At 51.5% G+C, this 24,203-nt stretch overlaps 2 protein-coding genes across 5 annotated transcripts in view; one reads left to right on the top strand and one right to left on the bottom strand.

Moving 5' to 3' along the window:
• Positions 1 to 1,075: 1,075 nt before the first annotated feature.
• On the bottom strand, positions 1,076 to 14,790 carry LOC142907851 (uncharacterized). 4 transcript variants are annotated; one of them, XR_012931292.1, is made up of 4 exons: positions 14,593 to 14,790; positions 7,513 to 8,515; positions 1,396 to 2,995; positions 1,076 to 1,161 (listed from the first exon to the last, which is right to left on the bottom strand). XR_012931292.1 is itself a non-coding variant. In XM_076057702.1 (4 exons), exons 3-4 carry the CDS (start codon positions 8,413 to 8,415, stop codon positions 2,471 to 2,473), a joined length of 1,428 nt encoding a protein of 475 aa, XP_075913817.1. In that variant the 5' UTR covers positions 8,416 to 8,515; positions 10,853 to 11,045; positions 14,593 to 14,790; the 3' UTR covers positions 1,076 to 2,470. The 4 variants fall into 4 exon arrangements, 2 of the variants coding, with proteins under 2 accessions (XP_075913817.1, XP_075913816.1); XR_012931291.1 differs by having other exon boundaries at positions 1,076 to 1,395; positions 1,613 to 2,995; XM_076057702.1 differs by adding an exon at positions 10,853 to 11,045 and having other exon boundaries at positions 1,076 to 2,995.
• Positions 14,791 to 23,501: 8,711 nt separating this feature from the next.
• Positions 23,502 to 24,203, top strand: part of LOC116936857 (uncharacterized) — a 69,920-nt gene continuing 69,218 nt past the window's right edge. The window contains exon 1 of the mRNA XM_076057698.1: positions 23,502 to 24,015. Within this exon, the coding sequence (XP_075913813.1) occupies positions 23,918 to 24,015 (98 nt within the window). The 5' untranslated portion in view covers positions 23,502 to 23,917. The remainder of the gene's footprint in view (positions 24,016 to 24,203) is intronic.

Below are 24,203 nucleotides of genomic sequence, written 5' to 3'. Positions count from 1 at the left end.
TGTGGGGTTGGTGGGATCTGTGGGGTTGGTGGGGTTGGTGGGATCTGGGATCTGTGGGATCTGGGATCTGGGGGGGGGGTCTCTGGCTCAGTCGTCGCATCGATGCCGGGCGGGCAGCAACAATCAGCACCAAACCATCCTGGGTGGTGGAGGTTTGGTGGTGGGGAGAGTTGTGGGTCTGTCACGTGACCTCATCCTGCACCTAGCCTGGCACGGCAGTACAACCCATGACACCTGCAGGGTCTGTCCCGTGACCACCTCCTCATGCACCTAGCCTGGCACGGCAGTACAAACCATGACACCTGTAGGGTCTGTCCCGTGACCACCTCCTCCTCGTGCACCTAGCCTGGCACGGCAGTACAACCTAATGGCACCTGCAGGGTCTGTCACGTGACCTCCTCCTCCTGCACCTAGCCTGGCACGGCAGTCAACCCATGGCACCTGCAGGGTCTGTCACGTGACCACCTCCTGCACCTAGCCTGGCACGGCAGTCAACCCATGGCACCTGCTGGGTCTGTCACGTGACCACCTCCTGCACCTAGCCTGGCACGGCAGTCAACCCATGGCACCTGCTGGGTCTGTCACGTGACCTCCTCCTGCACCTAGCCTGGCACAGCAGTGCAACCCATGGCACCTGCAGGGTCTGTCACGTGACCACCTCCTCCTGCACCTAGCCTGGCACAGCAGTACAACCTCATGGCACCTGCAGGGTCTGTCCCGTGACCACCTCCTCCTGCACCTAGCCTGGCATGGCAGTCAACCCATGACACCTGCAGGGTCTGTCCCGTGACCTCCTCCTCCTGCACCTAGCCTGGCACGGCAGTCAACCCATGGCACCTGCAGGGTCTGTCCCGTGACCTCCTCCTCCTGCACCTAGCCTGGCACGGCAGTACAACCCATGGCACCTGCTGGGTCTGTCCCGTGACCTCCTCGTGCACCTAGCCTGGCACGGCAGTACTGCTGGGTCTGTCACGTGACCTCCTGCCAGCGGCGAGAGCCTTCGGCGCTTCACGCGACGTCCGTCAAAGTGCACCTAGCCTGGCACCGCCGCTGCATTCAATAGTGAAGGGAAGCGTTGTTGTTGTTGTTGTATCTCCTTCGATAATTTAATTTCAAATCCGTAACGCAAAATACACAGCGCAGTGGTGAGATGTTGACTACCTCGCCTGGTATACAGGAGGTCGTGGGTTCGATCCCAGGACTCTGACGATGCCTGCTGCTGCTGTATATGAGGAGTCTGTGTGTCTCTCTCCCCGTGGTGAGATGTTGACTACCTCGCCTGGTACGCAGGAGGTCGTGGGTTCGATCCCAGGACTCTGACGATGCCTGCTGCTGCTGCTGCTGTATATGAGGAGTCTGTGTGTGTCTCTCTCCCCGTGGTGAGATGTTGACTACCTCGCCCGGTATACAGGAGGTCGTGGGTTCTGTACCGACCCTGATGATGCCTGCTGCTGTATATTGTGAGTCTGTGTCTCTCTCCCCGTGGTGAGATGTTGACTACCTCGCCCTGTATACAGGAGGTCGTGGGTTCTATACCGATCCTGACGATGCCTGCTGCTGTATATTGTGAGTCTGTGTCTCTCTCTCTCCCTCGTGGTGAGATGTTGACTACCTCGCCCGGTACGCAGGAGGTCGTGGGTTCGATCCCAGGACTCTGACAATACTCGCTGTGCCTGAAACTGCTATGCTCATGTTCATGATTGCTGTGTTGACGGCTTTGCTGCTGCCGATGCGACTGATGATGCTGCTTCTGTTGATGCTTCTGTTGATGATGATGCTGCTTCTGTTGATGATGCGTCTGTTGATGCTGCTTCTGTTGATGATGATGCTGCTTCTGTTGATGCTGCTTCTGTTGATGATGATGCTGCTTCTGTTGATGATGCTGCTTCTGTTGATGATGATGCTGCTTCTGTTGATGATGATGCTGCTTCTGTTGATGATGATGCTGCTTCTGTTGATGATGATGCTGCTTCTGTTGATGATGATGCTGCTTCTGTTGATGCTGCTTCTGTTGATGTTGATGCTGCTTCTGTTGATGATGATGCTGCTTCTGTTGATGATGATGCTGCTTCTGTTGATGCTTCTGTTGATGCTGCTTCTGTTGATTATGATGCTGCTTCTGTTGATGATGATGCTGCTTCTGTTGATGATGATGCTGCTTCTGTTGATGATGATGCTGCTTCTGTTGATGATGATGCTGCTTCTGTTGATGATGCTGCCGCTTCTGTTGATGCTTCTGTTGATGATGATGATGCTTCTGTTGTTGATGATGATGATGCTGCTGCTGTTGATGTTGCTTATGTTGTTGATGCTTCTGTTGATGATGACGCTGCTTATGTTGATAATGATGCTGCTTCTGTTGATGCTTCGGTTGATGATGATGCTGCTTCTGTTGATGATGATGCTGCTTCTGTTGATGATGATGCTGCTTCTGTTGATGTTGCTGCTGCTGATGCTGCTGCTGCTGCTTCTACTGCTGCTGATAATGCTTCTGTTGATGATGCTGCTTCGGTTGAGACTGATGATGATGCTGCTGCTGCTTCGGCTGCTGATGCTGCTGATGATGCTGCTTCGGTTGACACTGCTGATGATGCTGCTGCTGATGATGCTGCTGCTGCTGCTGATGATGCTGCTGCTGATGCTGCTGCTGATGCTGCTGCTGATGCTGCTGATATCCCTGGGCTGCCCCACGGCCCCCGCGTTGCCGCCGGTAGTTTGCGAGCGCCCGCTTTGGCGGCAGCAGGGAGTCCGTGACCCCGCACCTGCGCTTGCCACGCTTGGGTGGCGACACCACCAACTCCTCGTCGCCACCACCACCACCACCACCGTAGCCACCGCCACCACCACCACCACCGTAGCCACCACCGTAGCCACCACCACCACCGTAGCCGCCACCACCACCGCCACCACCACCACCACCGTAGCCACCGTCACCACCACCACCACCACCGTGCATGCTACCCACAATGCCCTGGGCTGCGTTGTTAATGGGAACCTGTGTGATGAGTTGAGGGAGGGAGGGGAGGAGATTAATTAATGAGTTAAGCAATAAAGGATATTTTCACGACTATGTGTGTGTGTACATGTGTGTGTACGTGTGTGTGTGTACATGTGTGTGTGTGTACATGTGTGTGTGTGTGTACATGTGTGTGTGTGTGTACATGTGTGTGTGTGTACATGTGAGTGTGTGAGTGTGTACACGTGTGATTGTATACACACGTGTGTGTGAGAGTGTGTACACACGTGTGATTGTGTACACACGTGTGTGGGTGTGTGTGAGAGTGTGTACACACGTGTGTGGGTGTGTGTGAGAGTGTGTACACACGTGTGATTGTGTACACACGTGTGTGGGTGAGTGTATGAGTGTGTACACACGTGTGTGGGTGAGTGTGTACACACGCGTGATTGTGTACACACGTATGTGGGTGTGTGAGAGTGTGTACAGGTGAGGCCTTGCCTCCCCTGATGGCACGTGACTGATGTGTGTGTGTGTAGGGAGCGGTAGTGCATTGGTTACGTGGAGGGGAGAAATCCACACAGCGACCACCACGGGGAGGGATAGAGAGAGAGACACACAGACTCCTCAAATATACAGCAGCAGCAGGCATTGTCAGGGTCCTGGTATAGAACCCACGACCTCCTGTATAGAGGGCGAGGTAGTAAACATCTCACCACGAGGGAGAGAGAGACACAAATATTCCAAATATACAGCAGCAGCAGCAGGCATCATCAGGGTCGGTACAGAACCCACGACCTCCTGTATACAGGGCGAGGTAGTCAACATCTCACCACGGGGAGAGAGAGACACAGACTCCTCAAATATACAGCAGCAGCAGCAGGCATTGTCAGGGTCCCGGTATCGAACCCAGGACCTCCTGTATACAGGGCGAGGTTGTAAACATCTCACCACGAGGGAGAGAGAGACACAGACTCCTCAAATATACAGCAGCAGGCATTGTCAGGGTCGGTATCGAACCCATGACCTCCTGTATACAGGGCGAGGTAGTAAACATCTCACCACGAGGGAGAGAGAGACACAGACTCCTCAAATATACAGCAGCAGGCATTGTCAGGGTCGGTATAGAACCCACGACCTCCTGTATACAGGGCGAGGTAGTCAACATCTCACCAAGGAGAGACACACACAGACTCCCAATATACAGCAGCAGGCATCGTCAGGGTCGGTATCGAACCCACGACCTCCTGCGTACCAGGCGAGGTAGTCAACATCTCACCACGAGGGAGAAAGACACAGACTCCCAATATACAGCAGCGGCAGGAATCGTCAGGGTCGGAATCGAACCCACGACCTCCTGTATACAGGATGAGGTAGTCAACATCTCACCACGGAGAGAGAGACACACACAGACTCCTCAAATATACAGCAGCAGCAGCAGGCATCGTGAGGGTCCTGGTATCGAACCCACGACCTCCTGTATACAGGGCGAGGTAGTCAACATCTCACCACGGGGAGAGACACACACAGACTCCTCAAATATACAGCAGCAGGAATTGTCAGGGTCCTGGTATCGAACCCACGACCTCCTGCGTGCCGGGCGAGGTCGCCAACATCTCACCACGGGGAGAGAGACACACACAGACTCCCAATATACAGCAGCAGCAGCAGCAGGCATCGTGAGGGTCCTGGTATCGAACCCACGACCTCCTGTACACAGGGCGAGGTAGTCAACATCGCACCACGGAGAGAGAGACACAGACTCCCAATATACAGCAGCAGCAGGAATTGTCAGGGTCCTGGGATCGAACCCACGACCTCCTGCGTACCGGGCGAGGTAGTCAACATCTCACCACGAGGGAGAGAGACACAGACTCCCAATATACAGCAGCAGCAGGCATCGTCAGGGTCGGAATCGAACCCACGACCTCCTGTATACAGGATGAGGTAGTCAACATCTCACCACGGGGAGAGAGAAACAGACTCCCAATATACAGCAGCAGCAGCAGCAGGCATCGTGAGGGTCCCGGGGTATCGAACCCACGACCTCCTGTATACAGGGCGAGGTAGTCAACATCTCACCACGGAGAGAGAGAGACACACACAGACTCCCAATATACAGCAGCAGCAGCAGGCATCGTGAGGGTCCTGGTATCGAACCCACGACCTCCTGTACACAGGGCGAGGTAGTCAACATCGCACCACGGAGAGAGAGACACAGACTCCCAATATACAGCAGCAGCAGGAATTGTCAGGGTCCTGGGATCGAACCCACGACCTCCTGCGTACCGGGCGAGGTAGTCAACATGTCACCACGAGGGAAGAGAGAGACACAGACTCCCAATATACAGCAGCAGGAATTGTCAGGGTCCTGGTATCGAACCCACGACCTCCTCCGTGCCGGGCGAGGTAGTCAACATCTCACCACGGGGAGAGACACACACAGACTCCTCAAATATACAGCAGCAGCAGGCATTGTCAGGGTCCCGGGATATCGAAACCCACTCCCTCCTCCGTGCCGGGCGAGGTCGCCAACATCTCACCACGGGGAGAGAGACACACACAGACTCCTCATATACAGCAGCAGCAGGCATCATCAGGGTCGGAATCGAAACCCACGACCTCCTGTATACAGGGCGAGGTAGTCAACATCTCACCACGAGGGAGAGAGAGAGACACACACACAGACTCCTCAAATATACAGCAGCAGCAGCAGGCATTGTCAGGGTCCCGGTATCGAAACCCACGACCTCCTGTATACAGGGCGAGGTAGTCAACATCTCACCACGGAGAGAGACACACACAGACTCCCAATATACAGCAGCAGCAGCAGGCATCGTCAGGGTCCCGGGATATCGAACCCACGACCTCCTGTATACAGGGCGAGGTTGTAAACATCTCACCACGAGGGAGAGAGAGAGACACACACAGACTCCCAATATACAGCAGCAGGCATCGTCAGGGTCGGTATCGAACCCACGACCTCCTCCGTGCCGGGCGAGGTAGTCAACATCTCACCACGGGGAGAGACACACACAGACTCCTCAAATATACAGCAGCAGGCATCGTGAGGGTCCCGGGATATCGAAACCCACGCCCTCCTGCGTGCCGGGCGAGGTCGCCAACATCTCACCACGGGGAGAGAGACACACACAGACTCCCAATATACAGCAGCAGCAGGAATTGTCAGGGTCCTGGGATCGAACCCACGACCTCCTGCGTGCCGGGCGAGGTAGTCAACATCTCACCACGGAGAGAGAGAGACACACACAGACTCCCAATATACAGCAACAGCAGCAGGCATTGTCAGGGTCCCGGGATATCGAAACCCACGACCTCCTGCGTGCCGGGCGAGGTCGCCAACATCTCACCACGAGGGAGAGAGACACACACAGACTCCTCAAATATACAGCAGCAGCAGCAGCAGGCATCGTGAGGGTCCCGGGATATCGAACCCACGACCTCCTCCGTGCCGGGCGAGGTAGTCAACATCTCACCACGGGGAGAGAGAGAGACACACACACAGACTCCTCAAATATACAGCAGCAGCAGGCATCGTGAGGGTCCCGGGGTATCGAACCCACGACCTCCTGCGTACCGGGCGAGGTCGCCAACATCTCACCACGAGGGAGAGAGACACACACAGACTCCTCAAATATACAGCAGCAGCAGGCATCATCAGGGTCGGAATCGAACCCACGACCTCCTGTATACAGGATGAGGTAGTCAACATCTCACCACGGGGAGACACACACAGACTCCTCAAATATACAGCAGCAGCAGGCATTGTCAGGGTCCCGGGATATTCGAAACCCACGACCTCCTGCGTGCCGGGCGAGGTAGTCAACATCTCACCACGGAGAGAGAGACACACACAGACTCCCAATATACAGCAGCAGCAGCAGGCATCGTCAGGGTCGGAATCGAATCCACGACCTCCTGCGTGCCGGGCGAGGTAGTCAACATCTCACCACGAGGGAGAGAGACACAGACTCCCAATATACAGCAGCAGCAGGCATCGTCAGGGTCGGAATCGAACCCACGACCTCCTGTATACAGGATGAGGTAGTCAACATCTCGCCACGGGGAGAGAGACACAGACTCTCAATATACAGCAGCAGCAGGCATCGTGAGGGTCCCGGTATCGAAACCCACGACCTCCTGCGTGCCGGGCGAGGTAGTCAACATCTCACCACGGAGAGAGAGAGACACACAGACTCCCAATATACAGCAGCAGCAGGCATCGTCAGGGTCCCGGGATATTCGAAACCCACGACCTCCTGCGTGCCGGGCGAGGTCGCCAACATCTCACCACAGGGAGAGAGACACACACAGACTCCTCAAATATACAGCAGCAGCAGCAGGCATTGTCAGGGTCCCGGTATCGAAACCCACGACCTCCTGTATACAGGGCGAGGTAGTCAACATCTCACCACAGGGAGAGAGACACACACAGACTCCTCAAATATACAGCAGCAGCAGGCATCGTCAGGGTCCCGGGATATTCGAAACCCACGACCTCCTGCGTGCCGGGCGAGGTCGCCACCGCGCCCCACCTCCAGGTCCGTGTCGTGGCGGAAGGGGCAGCTGGTGCCCCGGCGGCAGCGCCCGTCGCGGCTGTAGAAGCGGCAGACGTTGCGCCCGGCGCCGCTGTGGGCGAGCGTCCCCACGTGAGTGCGCAGGGCGTCCATCTCCTTCTGCTCGCGGGCGCGGTACGCGTTGTGGAACACCGAGCCGGGTGCCGGCCCCGCCGGCGGCACCGGCGTCCAGACGGCCGACGCCGGTGCCTTCACGGTGCCTCGGGGACCCCCACCGCGGGTGGCCGCCGCCGGCCCCCCGCGGTCGTCCAGACGCGGGGGGGGCAGGCGCTGCCGCGGTGGTGGTGGTGGTGGTCCTGATGGCGACGGTGGTGGTGGCGGTGGTGATGGTGGCGGTGGTCCTGATGGCGACGGTGATGGTGGTCCTGATGGCGACGGTAATGGTGATGGTGGTGGTGGTAATGGTCTTGATGGTGGCGGTGGTCCTGATGGCGACGGTGATGGTGGTCCTGATGGCGACGGTAATGGTGATGGTGGCGGTGGTAATGGTGATGGTGGCGGTGGTAATGGTCTTGATGGTGGCGGTGGTCCTGATGGTGGCGGTGGTAATGTTGATGGTCCTGATGACGGTGGTAATGGTGATGGTCCTAATGACGGTGATGATGGTGATGGTCCTAATGACGGTGATGATGGTCCTGATGATGACGGTGGTAATGGTGATGGTCCTAATGACGGTGGTGATGGTCCTAATGACGGTGGTAATGGTGATGGTCCTAATGACGGTGATGATGGTGATGGTCCTGATGATGACGGTGATGATGATGGTCCTGACGGTGATGGTCTTGATGACGGCGATGGAGGTAATGGTCTTGATAATGATGACAATCGCCCTGATAATGATGATGGTGATACAGCTGACATTCGGCCTAGCGAAGGTATTAATGGTGATGATGATGGCGGCAGCTTCGTTGCAACTCCGTCCACGACGCTCCCTGACAAATCTCGATCCTGACATAACGACCTGTAACAGAGGTCACGCAGTTAACCTGTGGGTACACAGTCGTGTAGTGTGCGGTGTATAGTAGTGTAGTGTATAGTAGTGTAGTGTGTAGCAGTGTAGTGTATAGTGTAGTGTATAGTAGTGTAGTGTGTAGTGTATAGTAGTGTAGTGTGTAGTAGTGTAGTGTATAGTAGTGTAGTGTGTAGCAGTGTAGTGTAGTGTATAGTAGTGTATAGTGTATAGTAGTGTAGTGTATAGTAGTGTAGTGTATAGTAGTGTAGTGTATAGTAGTGTAGTGTATAGTAGTGTAGTAGTGTAGTGTATAGTAGTGTAGTGTGTAGTAGTGTAGTGTATAGTAGTGTAGTGTATAGTAGTGTAGTGTATAGTAGTGTAGTGTATAGTAGTGTATAGTGTAGTGTATAGTAGTGTAGAGTATAGTAGTGTAGAGTATAGTAGTGTAGTGTATAGTAGTGTAGTGTATAGTAGTGTATAGTATATAGTAGTGTGTAGTAGTGTAGTGTATAGTAGTGTAGTGTGTAGTAGTGTAGTGTATAGTGTAGTGTATAGTAGTGTAGTGTTTAGTAGTGTAATGTGTAGTAGTGTAGTGTATAGTGTAGTGTATAGTGTAGTGTATAGTGTAGTGTATAGTAGTGTAGTGTGTAGTAGTGTAGTGTGTAGTAGTGTATAGTAGTGTAGTGTATAGTAGTGTAGTGTGTAGTAGTGTAGTGTATAGTGTAGTGTATAGTGGTGTAGTGTATAGTAGTGTAGTGTATAGTAGTGTAGTGTATAGTAGTGTAGTGTATAGTAGTGTAGTGTATAGTAGTGTAGTGTATAGTAGTGTAGTGTGTAGTAGTGTAGTGTGTAGTAGTGTAGTGTATAGTAGTGTAGTGTATAGTAGTGTAGTGTATAGTAGTGTAGTGTATAGTGGTGTAGTGTATAGTGGTGTAGTGTATAGTGTATAGTAGTGTAGTGTATAGTAGTGTAGTGTGTAGTAGTGTAGTGTAGTGTATAGTAGTGTAGTGTGTATAGTAGCGTAGTGTATAGTTGCGTAGTGTATAGTAGCGTAGTGTATAGTAGTGTATTGTGTATAGTAGTGTATAGTAGTATAGTGTATAGTAGTGCAGTGTATAGTGTAGTGTATAGTAGTGTAGTGTATAGTAGTATAGTGTATAGTAGTGTATTGTGTATAGTAGTGTAGTGTATAGTAGTGCAGTGTATAGTGTAGTGTATAGTAGTGTAGTGTATAGTAGTGTATTGTGTATAGTAGCGTAGTGTATAGTAGCGTAGTGTATAGTAGCGTAGTGTATAGTAGCGTAGTGTATAGTAGCATAGTGTATAGTAATATAGTTGTGTAGTGTATAGTTGTGTAGTGTATAGTTGCGTAGTGTATAGTTGTGTAGTGTATAGTTGTGTAGTGTATAGTTGTGTAGTGTATAGCAGTGTAGTGTATAGTTGTGTAGTGTATAGTTGTGTAGTGTATAGCAGTGTAGTGTATAGCAGTGTAGTGTATAGCAGTGTAGTGTATAGCAGTGTAGTGTATAGCAGTGTAGTGTATAGTGTAGTGTATAGTGTAGTGTATAGTGTATAGTATAGTGTATAGTAGTGTAGAGTATAGTAGTGTAGTGTAAAGTAGTGTAGTGTACAGTAGTGTAGTGTGTAGTAGTGTATAGTGTAGTGTATAGTAGTGTAGTGTATAGTAGTGGTGTATATTAGTATAGTGTATAGTAGTGTAGTGTATAGTTGTGTAGTGTATATAGTGTAGTGTATAGTAGTGTAGTGTATAGTAGTGTAGTGTATATTAGTATAGTGTATAGTAGTGTAGTGTGTAGTAGTGGTGTATAGTAGTGTAGAGTATAGTAGTGTAGTGTACAGTATTGTAGTGTACAGTAGTGTAGAGTATAGTGTATAGTAGTGTCGTGTATAGTAGTGTAGTGTATAGTGTAGTGTATAGTAGTGTAGTGTACAGTAGTGTACAGTAACACTGGCAGGAAACGTAGTGGACTGGAAGCCCAACCGGGATTAATTCACAGGAGGCAAGGGATTAATTGCTGTGTATGTCTGTGGATGTCTGCCCACGGTGGGAGTTGTGGGGCTGGCTGGCTGGGGAGGGGCTGCTCACCCCGTGGTGCCCCCCCCCCCCCTTATAAAACCCAACGTTTCACCAACTCACGCCAGCCTTGTGCCCCGCCCTCACAGTGGGGCACATTGTGTGGGACACACCACGTGGTGTGTGTGTGTGGAACACACACACACACCACGTGGTGTGTGTTCCACACACCACGTGGTGTGTGTTCCACACACCACGTGGCGACGCCGCTGTTGACCCTGGCCATTGACCGAGCAACCCAACGTTCCTACCAGCAGCTCCCTCCCTCCGCAGGAGAATGTTAGCGCTGGCCGCTGACTGAAAGTGGTAACTGCGGCATACGTCAGCAGGCGACATTATAAAGGCGGGGGTCCATCTGCGAGTCCCGGGAACCCGCTGGTAGCTTCCAGGGCGTGGCCAGGGCAGAGCAAGGCGACACGCCGCAGGGATTTCACGTTGTTGGTCCTTTCGGGTAAAGTCACAGCCACGTAGAAGGGAAAACAGTAAAATGATAAAAGTATCAAACGATTAAAATTCTCACGGCGTTTCGACTGCAACACAGAGCAGCGATCATCATCATCGTCGTCATCAGGTGTGAAAACCACAGCATGAATAAAATAGTAAAAATATAAAACAATAAAATTCCCACGATGTTTCAACTGCAACACAAAGCAGCAGTCATCATCAGGTTTTCACCCCGTGGTGCCCCCCCCCCCCCTTATAAAACGACTGCAACACAAAGCAGCAGTCATCATCAGGTTTTCACACCTGATGATGATTGCTGCTTTGTGTTGCAGTCGAAACGTCGTGAGAATTTTATTGTTTTGTATTTTTATTATTTTATTGTTTTATATTTTTATTATTTTATTGTTTCCCTTCTACGTGGTGGTGACTTTACCGAAAAGAACCAAGAATATAACAGACGGTTGTGTGTGTGTGTGTGCAAATACACGGGGCGTTTCAACGAGATGGACCCAATTTCAAAGCGGCGTTATTTTCACGAAGGCAACGTGTTACAATTACGTGAAAAGTAACGAACGGTTTTCACGAGTTATCAAATTTTACCGGCCACTTTATAAACGCTCTGCGTGCCCTCCAACCGCTGTACGGACAACATCGAGACGATAGTTGAACCGGTCCCAAACTCCTCTCAAAAGTGCCTTCTCTTCCACCGAAGTCACCCCTGGCGGTGATTCTGTTTTTGAGATAAATCCAGATAAGTCGCCAACGGTGGCACAAAAAACACCACGGGTCTTTGACGAGAAGCAGTCGCACGGTGTGGTGATGACTGGGGGGGACGCGGGGGATCTTGGGGGGGGTGAAGTCTTGGGGTCCCGTGCGACCTACCCCAACGTTGAGGCGGTGGTGTCTTGCGAATGACTGAGGCGAGGGGCTGTTTGTGCGCTGGTAGGGGCATCCGGCGGTGATCGTTTTAAACTCTGTGCCCCGCCCTCTCTGTGCCCCGCCCTCCTTATGCCCCGCCCTCCCTATGCCCCGCCCTCCCTATGCCCCGCACCTCTCTATGCCCCGCCCTCCCTATGCCCCGCATCTCTCTACGCCCCGCCCTCTCTACGCCCCGCCCTCCCTATGCTCCGCATCTCTCTACGCCGCGCCCTCTCTATGCCCCGCCCTCTCTATGCCCCGCATCTCTCTACGCCCCGCCCTCTCTACGCCCCGCCCTCACTATGCCCCGCCCTTTAAAGTGGTAAGCGTTTCATTAATGGGCGGTTGGTGGGTTTTGCAGAGATGTAGCGATTTCAAATCGGATCCATCTTTGTGAAACACCCTGTATATGATGGTGTGCACACACGTTGGGTGCGCATAGTCCCCACTGTGTGCATGAAGCAAGAAAGGTGCCTCCAATTATTACTGTCCCCGAACTGCGTCACTACAGTAGTACACAGTGTATAGTGTAGTAGTGTACAGTGTAGTGTATAGTGCATTGTGTAGTAGTGCAGTGTATAGTAGTGTATAGTGCAGTGTGTAGTAGTGTATAGGTTACAATAGTGTATAGTGCAGTGTGTAGTAGTGCAGTGTATAGTAGTATATACTGTAGTAGTGTATAGTAGTATACAGTGCAGTGTATAGTGCAGTGTATAGTAGTGTAGTGTGTAGTAGTGGTGTATAGTAGTGTATAGTGCAGTGTATAGTGCAGTTTATAGTAGTGTATAGTGCAGTGTGTAGTAGTGGATAGTGCAGTGTACAGTAGTGTACAGTGCAGTGTATAGTAGTGTATAGTGCAGTGTATAGTAGTGTATAGTGCAGTGTATAGTAGTGTATAGTGCAGTGTCTAGTAGTGTATAGTGCAGTGTATAGTAGTGTATAGTGCAGTGTGTAGTAGTGCAGTGTATAGTAGTGTATACTGTAGTAGTGTATAGTAGTGTACAATGCAGTGTATAGTAGTGCAGTTTATAGTAGTGTATAGTGCAGTTTATAGTAGTGTATAGTGTAGTAGTGTATAGTGCAGTGTATAGTAGTTTAATGTATTTAATCACTCACCAATTAACTTACACACTCACCCAATTACTCACTCACCCATTCACTCACTCATTCACTTACACACCCATTCACTCACATGCTCACTCATTCACTTACACACTCACTCACTTACACACTCACTCACTTACACACTCACTCACTTACACACTCACTCACACACTCACTTACACACTCACTCACTCACACACTCACTCACTTACACACTCACACGCTCACCCATGAATTCACCCATTCATTCACCACACACAAGATAAAGCTCCCCCGTGTAGCCCCTTAACAGCGCTGCAGGGGCAAGTGCTGCTGCTGCTGTTAGCGAGTAGCAAGGAGCCGAAACTCTGAACCCACAGCAGCAGCACCGAGGCCGAATTTACCTCAGCTAAAGGATATCTGCGATTGTTGTGGTGGTTGGTTGTTGCTGTGGTGGTTGTTGTAGTTGTGGTGGTTGTTGTTGTGGTGGTTGTTGTGGTGGTTGTTGTTGCTGTTGTGGTGGTGGTTGTTGTTGTTGTGGTGGTTGTTGCTGTGGTGGTTGTTGTTGTGGTGGTTGTTGTTGCTGTTGTGGTGGTTGTTGTTGCTGTTGTGGTGGTTGTTGTGGTGGTTGTTGTGGTTGTTGTGGTTGTTGTGGTGGTTGTTGTTGTGGTGGTTGTTGCTGTTGTGGTTGTTGTTGCTGTTGTGGTGGTTGTTGTTGCTGTTGTGGTGGTTGTTGTTGCTGTTGTGGTGGTTGTTGTGGTGGTTGTTGTTGTGGTTGTTGTTGCTGTTGTGGTGGTTGTTGTTGCTGTTGTGGTGGTTGTTGTTGCTGTTGTGGTGGTTGTTGTGGTGGTTTTTGTGGTGGTTGTTGTGGTGGTTGTTGTGGTGGTTGTTGTTGCTGTTGTGGTGGTTGTTGTGGTGGTTGTTGCTGTTGTGGTGGTTGTTGTTGTGGTTGTTGTTGCTGTTGTGGTGGTTGTTGTGGTTCTTGTTGCTGTTGTGGTGGTTGTTGTGGTGGTTGTGGTGGTTGTTGTTGCTGTTGTGGCGGTTGTTGTTGTTGTGGTTGTGGCTGTTTGTTGTTGCTGTTGTGGTGGTTGTTGTTGTGGTTGTTGCTGTTGTGGTGGTTGTTGTGGTGGTGGTTGTTGTTGTGGTTGTTGTGGTGGTAGTGGTGGTTGTGGCAGTGGTTGTTGTGGTGGTTGTTGCTGTTGTGGTGGTGGTTGTTGTTGCTGTTTGTTTGGTGTGGTGGTTGTTGTGGTGGTTGTTGTTGCTGTTGTTGCTGTTGTGGTTGTTGTTGCTGTTGTTTGTTGTGGCTGTTGTTATGCATGTTGTTGTGGTTGTTGTTGTTGTTGCTTGTTGTTGTTGATGTTGTGGGGGTATTTGTTGCTGTTGTTTGTTGCTGTTGTGGTGGTTGTTGTTGTTTGTTGCTGTAGTTGTGGTGGTGGTTGTTGTGCATGTAGTTGTGGTGGTTGTTGTTTGTTGCTGTTGTGGTGGTGGTTGTTGTTGCTGTAGTTTGTTGTTGTTGTTATTGTTGTTGTGCATGTAGTTGTCCTACGCGGTTCGCTGTGCAGGAGACTTCTTTGAGGGGAAATCAGAACCCCGTGCGGCGGTGGTGGCGGCGGCAGCGATGGCGCCATCGTTAACCTCCTCATCGTTAACCTCATCATCGTTCACCTCATCATCGTTCACCTCCTCATCGGATGAGTTTCCGTATCCCGCCAAAAGCGATAGCGACGCCATCTTTGAAGGAGGGGGGGAGGGGCTGGAGGGGGTGACGTCACGCAAATGATCGGCCATCTTTGTAAGGGTGAGGTGTGGGGGGAGGTGACGCGGAAAAATAGGCCATCTTTGTAAGGGTGATGGTGGGGTGCAGAGGATCGGCCATCTTTGTAAGGGCGGGGGGTGACGCGGAAGATAGGCCATCTTTGTATGGGCGTAAAGTGGAGGGGGGGTGGTGACGCAACGCAGAGGATCGGCTATCTTTGTAAGGGGTGATGCAGAGGATCGGCCACCCGTGTAAGGACGAGGGGTGGATGTGACGTGAAGGATCGGCCATCTTTGTAAGGGGGATAGAGTTGAGGGCGTTGGACGTCACGCGGATGATCAGCCATATTTGGGAGGGGTTGATGCAGAGGATCGGCCACCTTTGTAAGGGTGAGGAGTGGCTGTGACGCAGAGGCTCGGCCATCTTTGTAAGGGTGGTGAGGTAACGTCACGCAGAGGCTCGGCCATCTTTCTCAGGGTGATTCCTTGCAAATGGGTTCTATTTCGTGTTGCTGCTGTCTCTGATGTAGGCCAATCAGTTTCAAAAGACAACGTCCATGTATTATCAGATCAATCATAGATTTAACGGAGCACGTTTGTTTGCATGTTCACCACAAGTACGTGTGGTGAACCTCTCGACCACCCAAACAGAACTGGCGGCCATCTTTCTCAGGGGGAATTAGACCTACGTCGTATGATATTATGTATGATATTATGTAATTTATTACTTTCTATTTCTACGTGACTTGACCGAAAGAACCAAAGAATAATTCCTGCAGTCACGAAAGCGCCAAATCAAGTTGGAATTAGACCTCTCGACCACCCAAACAGAACAGGCGGCCATCTTACTCAGGGGGTATCTGACCTCTCGACCACCCAAACCAGAACAGGTGGCCATCTTACTCAGGGGGTATCTGACCTCTCGACCACCCAAACAGAACAGGCGGCCATCTAACTCAGGGGGTGTCTGACCTCTCGACCACCCAAACAGGCGGCCATCTTAATCAGGGGGTATTTGACCTCTCGACCACCCAAACAGAACAGGCGGCCATCTTACTCAGGGGGTATTTGACCTCTCGACCACCCAAACAGAACAGGCGGCCATCTTACTCAGGGGGTATTTGACCTCTCGACCACCCAAACAGGCGGCCATCTTACTCAGGGGGTACTCATTGGTTTTTTCGGTAAAGTCACGTATGTAGAAATACAATAAAATTTTATTAAATCAAAAATCAATCACGACGTTTCGATCACAACGCAAGCGATCTTCATCAGGTGTCAAGAACAAATCACGGAGGTAAATACAAACACAAAAAGATGAGAGACGAGAATTCAACAAACCTGAAATAACATTATGTGAAGCACATCCAGTCAGGCCAACAACACAGTTAAGACACTTCCTGGCGGACCACGAATTTCAGAAGAGTGTTAAATTTCGTGTTCAACCTTTGGATTGCACATACCAGCATAGATAGAATGAAAAATACGATGTACACGGTCAGTAGAAGTACATATACTGACCGTGTACCTCGTATTTTTCATTTAACACTCTTCTGAAATTCGTGGTCCGCCAGGAAGTGTCTAACTGTGTTGTTGGCCTGACTGGATGTGCTTCACATAATGTTTTTTCAGGTTTGTTGAATTCTCATCTTTTTGTTGTATTTACCGCCGTGATTTGTTCTTGACACCTGATGAAGATCACTTGCGTTGTGATCGAAACGTCGTGATTGATTTTTGTTTGAATAAAATTTTATTGTATTTCTACATACGTGACTTTACCGAAAAAAACAATGAGTAGTTTTATGCAGTCACGAAAGCTTTAATACTTTATTACTCAGGGGGTTATTTGACCTCTCGACCACCCAAACAGGCGGCCATCTTACTCAGGGGTTATTTGACCTCTCGACCACCCAAACAGGCGGCCATCTTACTCAGGGGGTATTTGACCTCTCAATCACCCAAACTGGCGGCTATCTGTCTCAGGGAGTAATTTGACCTCTCGACCACTCAAAGCTGGCGGCCATCTTACTATGGGGAAATTTGACCTCCGATCACCCAAACAGGCGGCCATCTTACTCAGGGAGAATTTGACCTCCAATCACCCAAACGGAACAGGCGTCCATCTTACTCGGGAGAATTTGATCTCCGAAGACACAAAACAGGTAGCCATCTTTCTCAGGGGGAATATTCTGAATCAGAATCTGTAATTATACTGCAGGAATCCTTGAAGCTATATCGCTCTTATTCGGAGATGTGCAGAAGTGGTGGGTCAGAACGCTACAACAACAACAACAAACAAAACCAAAAACATGATCGGAGTGCAAAGTATAAGAAAGTTATATCACTTATATAACTATTTAAAGTATAACAATACCCCCTGTGTCCTGACTTCTGGGCCAGCCTGTATAGCGACACCCCCTATGTGTCCTGACTTCTGGGCCACCCTGTGTAACGTCACCCCCCTATGTGTCCTGACTTCTGGGCCACCCTGTGTGACGTCATCCCCTATGTGTCCTGACTTGTGAGCCACCCTGTATGACGTCACCCCCTATGTGTCCTGACTTCTGGGCCACCCTGTGTGACGTCACCCCCTATGTGTCCTGACTTCTGGGCCACCCTGTATGACGTCATCCCCTATGTGTCCTGACTTCTGGGCCACCCTGTGTGACGTCACCCCCTATGTGTCCTGACTTCTGGGCCACCCTGTATGACGTCACCCCCTATGTGTCCTGACTTCTGGGCCACCCTGTATGACGTCACCCCCTATGTGTCCTGACTTGTGAGCCACCCTGTATGACGTCACGCCCTATGTGTCCTGACTTCTGGGCCACCCTGTATGACGTCACCCCCTGTGTCCTGACTTCTGGGCCACCCTGTATGACGTCACCCCCTATGTGTCTTGACTTCTGGGCCACCCTGTATGACGTCACCCCCTATGTGTCCTGAATTCTGGGCCACCCTGTATGACGTCACCCCATATGTGTCCTGACTTCTGGGCCACCCTGTATGACGTCACCCCCCTATGTGTCCTGACTACTGGGCCACCCTGTATGACGTCACCCCCTATGTGTCCTGACTTCTGGGCCACCCTGTGTGACGTCACCCCCTATGTGTCCTGACTTGTGGGCCACCCTGTATAACAACACCCCCTATGTGTCCTGACTTCTGGGCCACCCTGTATGACGTCACCCCCTATGTGTCCTGACTTCTGGGCCACCCTGTATGACGTCACCCCCTATGTGTCCTGACTTGTGAGCCACCCTGTATGACGTCACCCCCTATGTGTCCTGACTTGTGAGCCACCCTGTATGACGTCACGCCCTATGTGTCCTGACTTCTGGGCCACCCTGTATGACGTCACCCCCTGTGTCCTGACTTCTGGGCCACCCTGTATGACGTCACCCCCCTATGTTTCTTGACTTCTGGGCCACCCTGTATGACGTCACCCCCTATGTGTCCTGACTTCTGGGCCACCCTGTATGACGTCACCCCCTATGTGTCCTGACTTGTGAGCCACCCTGTATGACGTCACGCCCTATGTGTCCTGACTTCTGGGCCACCCTGTATGACGTCACCCCCTGTGTCCTGACTTCTGGGCCACCCTGTATGACGTCACCCCCCTATGTGTCTTGACTTCTGGGCCACCCTGTACGACGTCACCCCCTATGTGTCCTGAATTCTGGGCCACCCTGTATGACGTCACCCCATATGTGTCCTGACTTGTGGGCCACCCTGTGTGACGTCACCCCCTATGTGTCCTGACTTCTGGGCCACCCTGTATGACGTCACCCCCTATGTGTCCTGACTTCTGGGCCACCCTGTGTGACGTCACCCCCTATGTGTCCTGACTTGTGGGCCACCCTGTATAACAACACCCCCTATGTGTCCTGACTTCTGGGCCACCCTGTATGACGTCATCCCCTATGTGTCCTGACTTCTGGGCCACCCTGTGTGACGTCACCCCCTATGTGTCCTGACTTCTGGGCCACCCTGTATGACGTCACCCCCTATGTGTCCTGACTTCTGGGCCACCCTGTATGACGTCACCCCCTATGTGTCCTGACTTGTGAGCCACCCTGTATGACGTCACGCCCTATGTGTCCTGACTTCTGGGCCACCCTGTATGACGTCACCCCCTGTGTCCTGACTTCTGGGCCACCCTCTATGACGTCACCCCCTATGTGTCCTGACTTCTGGGCCACCCTTTGTGACGTCACCCCCTATGTGTCCTGACTTGTGGGCCACCCTGTATAACAACACCCCCTATGTGTCCTGACTTCTGGGCCACCCTGTATGACGTCATCCCCTATGTGTCCTGATTTCTGGGCCACCCTGTGTGACGTCACCCCCTATGTGTCCTGACTTCTGGGCCACCCTGTATGACGTCACCCCCTGTGTGTCCTGACTTCTGGGCCACCCTGTATGAAGACACCCCCTATGTGTCCTGACTTCTGGGCCACCCTGTGTAACGACACCCCCTATGTGTCCTGACTTGTGGGCCACCCTGTATGACGTCACCCCCTATGTGTCCTGACTTGTGGGCCACCCTGTAGGACGTCACCCCCTATGTGTCCTGACTTCTGGGCCACCAGATATGACGTCACCCCACTGTGTCCTGACTTGTGGGCCACCCTGTATGACGTCACCCCCTATGTGTCTTGACTTCTGGGCCACCCTGTATGACGTCACCCCCTATGTGTCCTGACTTCTGGGCCACCCTGTATGACGTCACCCCCTATGTGTCCTGACTTCTGGGCCACTCCGTACAACACTCCCTATGTGTCCTGACTTCTGGGCCACCCCGTACAACAACACCCCCTATGTGTCCTGACTTGTGGGCCACCCTGTATGACGTCACCCCCTATGTGTCCTGACTTCTGGGCCACCCTGTATAACAACACCCCCTATGTGTCCTGACTTCTGGGCCACCCTGTATGACGTCACCCCCTATGTGTCCTGACTTCTGGGCCACCCTGTGTAACAACACTCCCTATAGACTAACTAAGAGTTCCATAGACTGACACAGAGATCCATAGACTCACACAGAGACCCATACACCCATAGACTCACACAGAGAGCCATAGACTCACACAGAGCTCCATAGACTCACACAGAGACCCATAGACTCACACAGAGATCCATAGACTCACTCACACAGACCCATAGACTCACACAGAGATCCATAGACTCACACAGAGATCCATAGACTCACACAGAGTTCCATAGACTTACACAGAGATCCAAAGACTCACTCACACAGAGACCCATAGACTCACTCACACAGAGATCCATAGACTCACACAGAGATCTATAGACTCACACAGAGATCAATAGACTCACTCACACAGAGATCCAGAGACTCACACAGAGATCCATAGACTCACACAGAGATCTACAGACTCACACAGAGATCCATAGACTCACACAGAGAGCCGTAGACTCACACAGAGACCCATACACCCATAGACCCATAGACTCACACAGAGACCCATAGACTCACTCACACAGAGATCCATAGACTCACACAGAGATCCATAGACTCACACAGAGATCCATAGACTCACACAGAGGTCCATAGACTCACACAGAGGTCCATAGACTCACACAGAGGTCCATAGACTCACACAGAGGTCCATAGACTCACACAGAGGTCCATAGACTCACACAGAGATCAATAGACTCACTCACACAGAGATCCATAGACTCACACAAAGATCCATACACTCACACATATACACACAAAGACAAAAATCCCCTGAATAGCCTTAACAGGCTGTAGGGGCAAGTGCTGTTAGCGAGCACCTATGAAGACGGCACACGAGGGGGTGGGTGGCCAGCACCACGCCCGACCGCCTTTGTCTCCCAGTGGCGATGTTAACACACCGCACCAGGTACTCATTTGAGGCTGAGTCGACCTAGGGGAGGCCCGGGACCGGTTCAGATAATGGTCACTGGTGTTGGCCGTGAGCGGGAATCGAACCCGGGTCGCCAGGTTCGTAGCGCAGCGCGCTAACCGCTACACTACGCACACAGACACACGCACAGACACTCATACAGACACACAGACAGACACACACAGACACACAGATTCTCACACAGACACACACACAGACACACAGATTCTCACACAGACACACAGATTCTCACACAGACAAACACACTATCACACACATACACACTGACACAGATTTTCACACAGACACACACATACACACTGACATACAGATTCTCATACAGACACACAGGCACACACTATCACACATACACACTGACACAGATTATCACACAGACACACGTACATTTACATACAGACACAACAACAACCGCCATTCGCCACTAAGTGGCGGTGACGTCACCACGACGCTTGTGCCAGGCCATGTGCACCTTGAGGCCACGTGAAGTGTCGAACGCCCGCTGGCAGGAGGTCAAGGGGCAGACCCAGCAGGTGCCACCGGTCGACTGACTGAGATGACTGGCTGATGCACCACCTGTGCCCCTTACTGTGCCAACCTGCTGTGCTTTAGCCACCCGGCGCTCCGCTCGGTGTTGTGAGCGTTGCTCCTCCGCCTTCCGTTGTTGTTGGAGGGCGACTGCCTCCAACTGCCCAGTAGCGTCCTTCACGAGCCTCCTCCACAGAGGCCGATCTTGACACCGCTGGTACCAGTCATCGGCAAGTCCACTCAGCTCCACGTCCTCCTGTACCACATCACTTCATCTCTTCTCTAGCCCGTGCCGCGCCCGCTTAGCCCCCTCAATCCGGCCGAACAAAAGCTGTTTCGGCACGCGGTGGCTGGGCATGCGGGCTACATGACCCAGCCATCGCAGCCTTGCCTGCCGGAGGAGCTCACCCATGGGACCTTGCCCAGATCTTTCAAAGATTTGTGAGCTCCTCACACAATCCAGCCTGGTTAAACCCAGGATGGATCGTAGGCAGGCCAGCCTAAATGTTTCTAACCGGCGAAGATGTTCCATTAGGGGGGTCCATGTTTCGCAAGCGTAAAGAAGGGAGGGAATGACCGTGGCCTAGAACACCTGAAGCTTAGTGCGGAGCGACAGACCAGGTAGCTTCCACACAGCGTTACGCAACCGATGAAAAGATATTGCCGCTCGACACACACACACAGACACACCACACACACACTGACACACACTGACACACACAGACACACACTGACACATACACACTGACACACACTGACGCACACACTGACGCACAGACACACACACACACACAGACACACACACATACACACACACAGACACACACTGACACATACACACTGACGCACACACAGACACACACACACAGACACACACACATACACACACACAGACACACACTATCACACACACAGACACACACACTGACACACAAATACATACACACAAAGACACAAATACACACACAGACACACACACAGACACACAGGCACACACATACATACACACACTGACACACACACATACACACACACAGACACACATACACACACACTGACACAGACACACATACACACACACTGACACACACACACTGACACACACACACTGACACACACATACATACACACACATACACACAGACATACATACGCACACACAGACATACATACACACACAGACACACTGACACACACATACATACGCACATACACATACACACACACAGACACACACTGGCACACAGACACACATACACACACTGACACACATACATACACACACATACACACAGACACACACTGACACACACATACATACACACACATACATACACACATACACACAGACACACACTGACACCAACATACATACGCACACACACATACACACAGATACACATACACACAGACAAACACTGACACACACTGACACACACACAGACACACACTGACACACATACATACACACACATACACACAGACACACACACACACTGACACACATACATACACACACATACACACAGACACACACTGACACACACATACATACACACATACACACACAGATACACATACACACACACAGACAAACACTGACACACACTGACACACACACACTGACAAACATACATACACACATACACACAGACACACACTGACACACACATGCATACACACACGTACGCACAGACACACATAAACACACAGACACACACTGACACACGCGTACATACACACAGACACACACTGACACACATACACACACTGACACACACACACAGACACACACTGACACACACATACATACACACATACACACACAGACACACACTGACACACGCGTACATACACACACACACACTGACACACAGACACACACTGACACACACATACATACGCACACACATACACACAGATACACATACACACATACAGACAAACACTGACACACACTGACACACACACACTGACAAACATACATACACACATACACACAGACATACACTGACACACACATACATACACACACGTACGCACAGACACACATAAACACACAGACACACACTGACACACGCGTACATACACACAGACACACACTGACACACACACATACACACACTGACACACACACTTACACACAGACACACACTGACACACACATACATACGCACACACACATACACACACATACACACACTGACACACAGACACACACTGACACACAATGACACACAGACACACACACACATACACACACTGACACACACACAGACACACACTGACACACATACACACACGCAGACGCTTGTCAACCATAGCTCCTCCTACCTCCTCCCCTGCCGTCTCCGCTGAAGCTTCCTCGCCTCCACCGCCTCGCCAAAATTCCCCCCTCTGCCTCTCTCCCTCTCACCAATTATAACAAACTACACCACCTCAACATACGTTCGCTTCTTTTACGAGAATCTCCCTCTGCCCGCCCTCCCCGTTCTTGTTAATTTGTTTAAATATCCCTCCGTCTCCTACCACAGCGAGGCCGGCCTAGACGGTGTAGGAGAGGTGGTGGTGGTGGTGGTGGGAGGAGGGGGGGGGGTAGCCTAGGCCGCAGGCTTCTGCCGCGAATCGCGACGCGAAAGCGGCATGCGATCTAGGTGAGGCGGGTGGGTGGGTACGATGCCTGCGGGAAGTCGCCTCAAGCCCGGCAAGTTCGTACCGGTCGCCACCGCCACGACCCTGCTCGTGGGCGCCACGACGCTTTTCTTCGTCTTCGCGTGAGTAATGCCGGGGTGGTGGTGGTGGGGTTGGTGGTGGTGGTGGTGGGGTTGGTGGTGGTGGTGGGGTTGGTGGTGGTGGTGGTGGGGTTGGTGGTGGTGGTGGTGGGGTTGGTGGTGGTGGGGTTGGTGGTGGTGGGGTTGGTGGTGGTGGGGTTGGTGGTGGTGGGGTTGGTGGTGGTGGTGGT

This window comes from Petromyzon marinus, chromosome 84 (genome assembly GCF_048934315.1).
Source record: "Petromyzon marinus isolate PM22_M1 ecotype Great Lakes invasive population chromosome 84, UKy_Petmar_22M1.pri1.0, whole genome shotgun sequence".
NCBI lineage: Eukaryota > Metazoa > Chordata > Hyperoartia > Petromyzontiformes > Petromyzontidae > Petromyzon > Petromyzon marinus.
The sequence above is the reverse complement of the archived record's forward strand: the minus strand, read 5'-3'. Positions and strand labels throughout refer to the sequence as shown.

Bases quoted from the DNA above. Each gene is read 5' to 3' on its own strand.
- LOC142907851 (XM_076057701.1), bottom strand. From the start codon at position 14,777: ATGGCGTCGCTATCGCTTTTGGCGGGATACGGAAACTCATCCGATGAG. The intron at 8,516-14,592 runs GTAGGACAACTA...CCTCTGTTACAG, and splicing joins TCTCCTGCACAGCGAACCGC to GTCGTTATGTCAGGATCGAG. The intron at 2,996-7,512 runs GTGGGGCGCGGT...CTCATCACACAG, and splicing joins GCCACGACACGGACCTGGAG to GTTCCCATTAACAACGCAGC.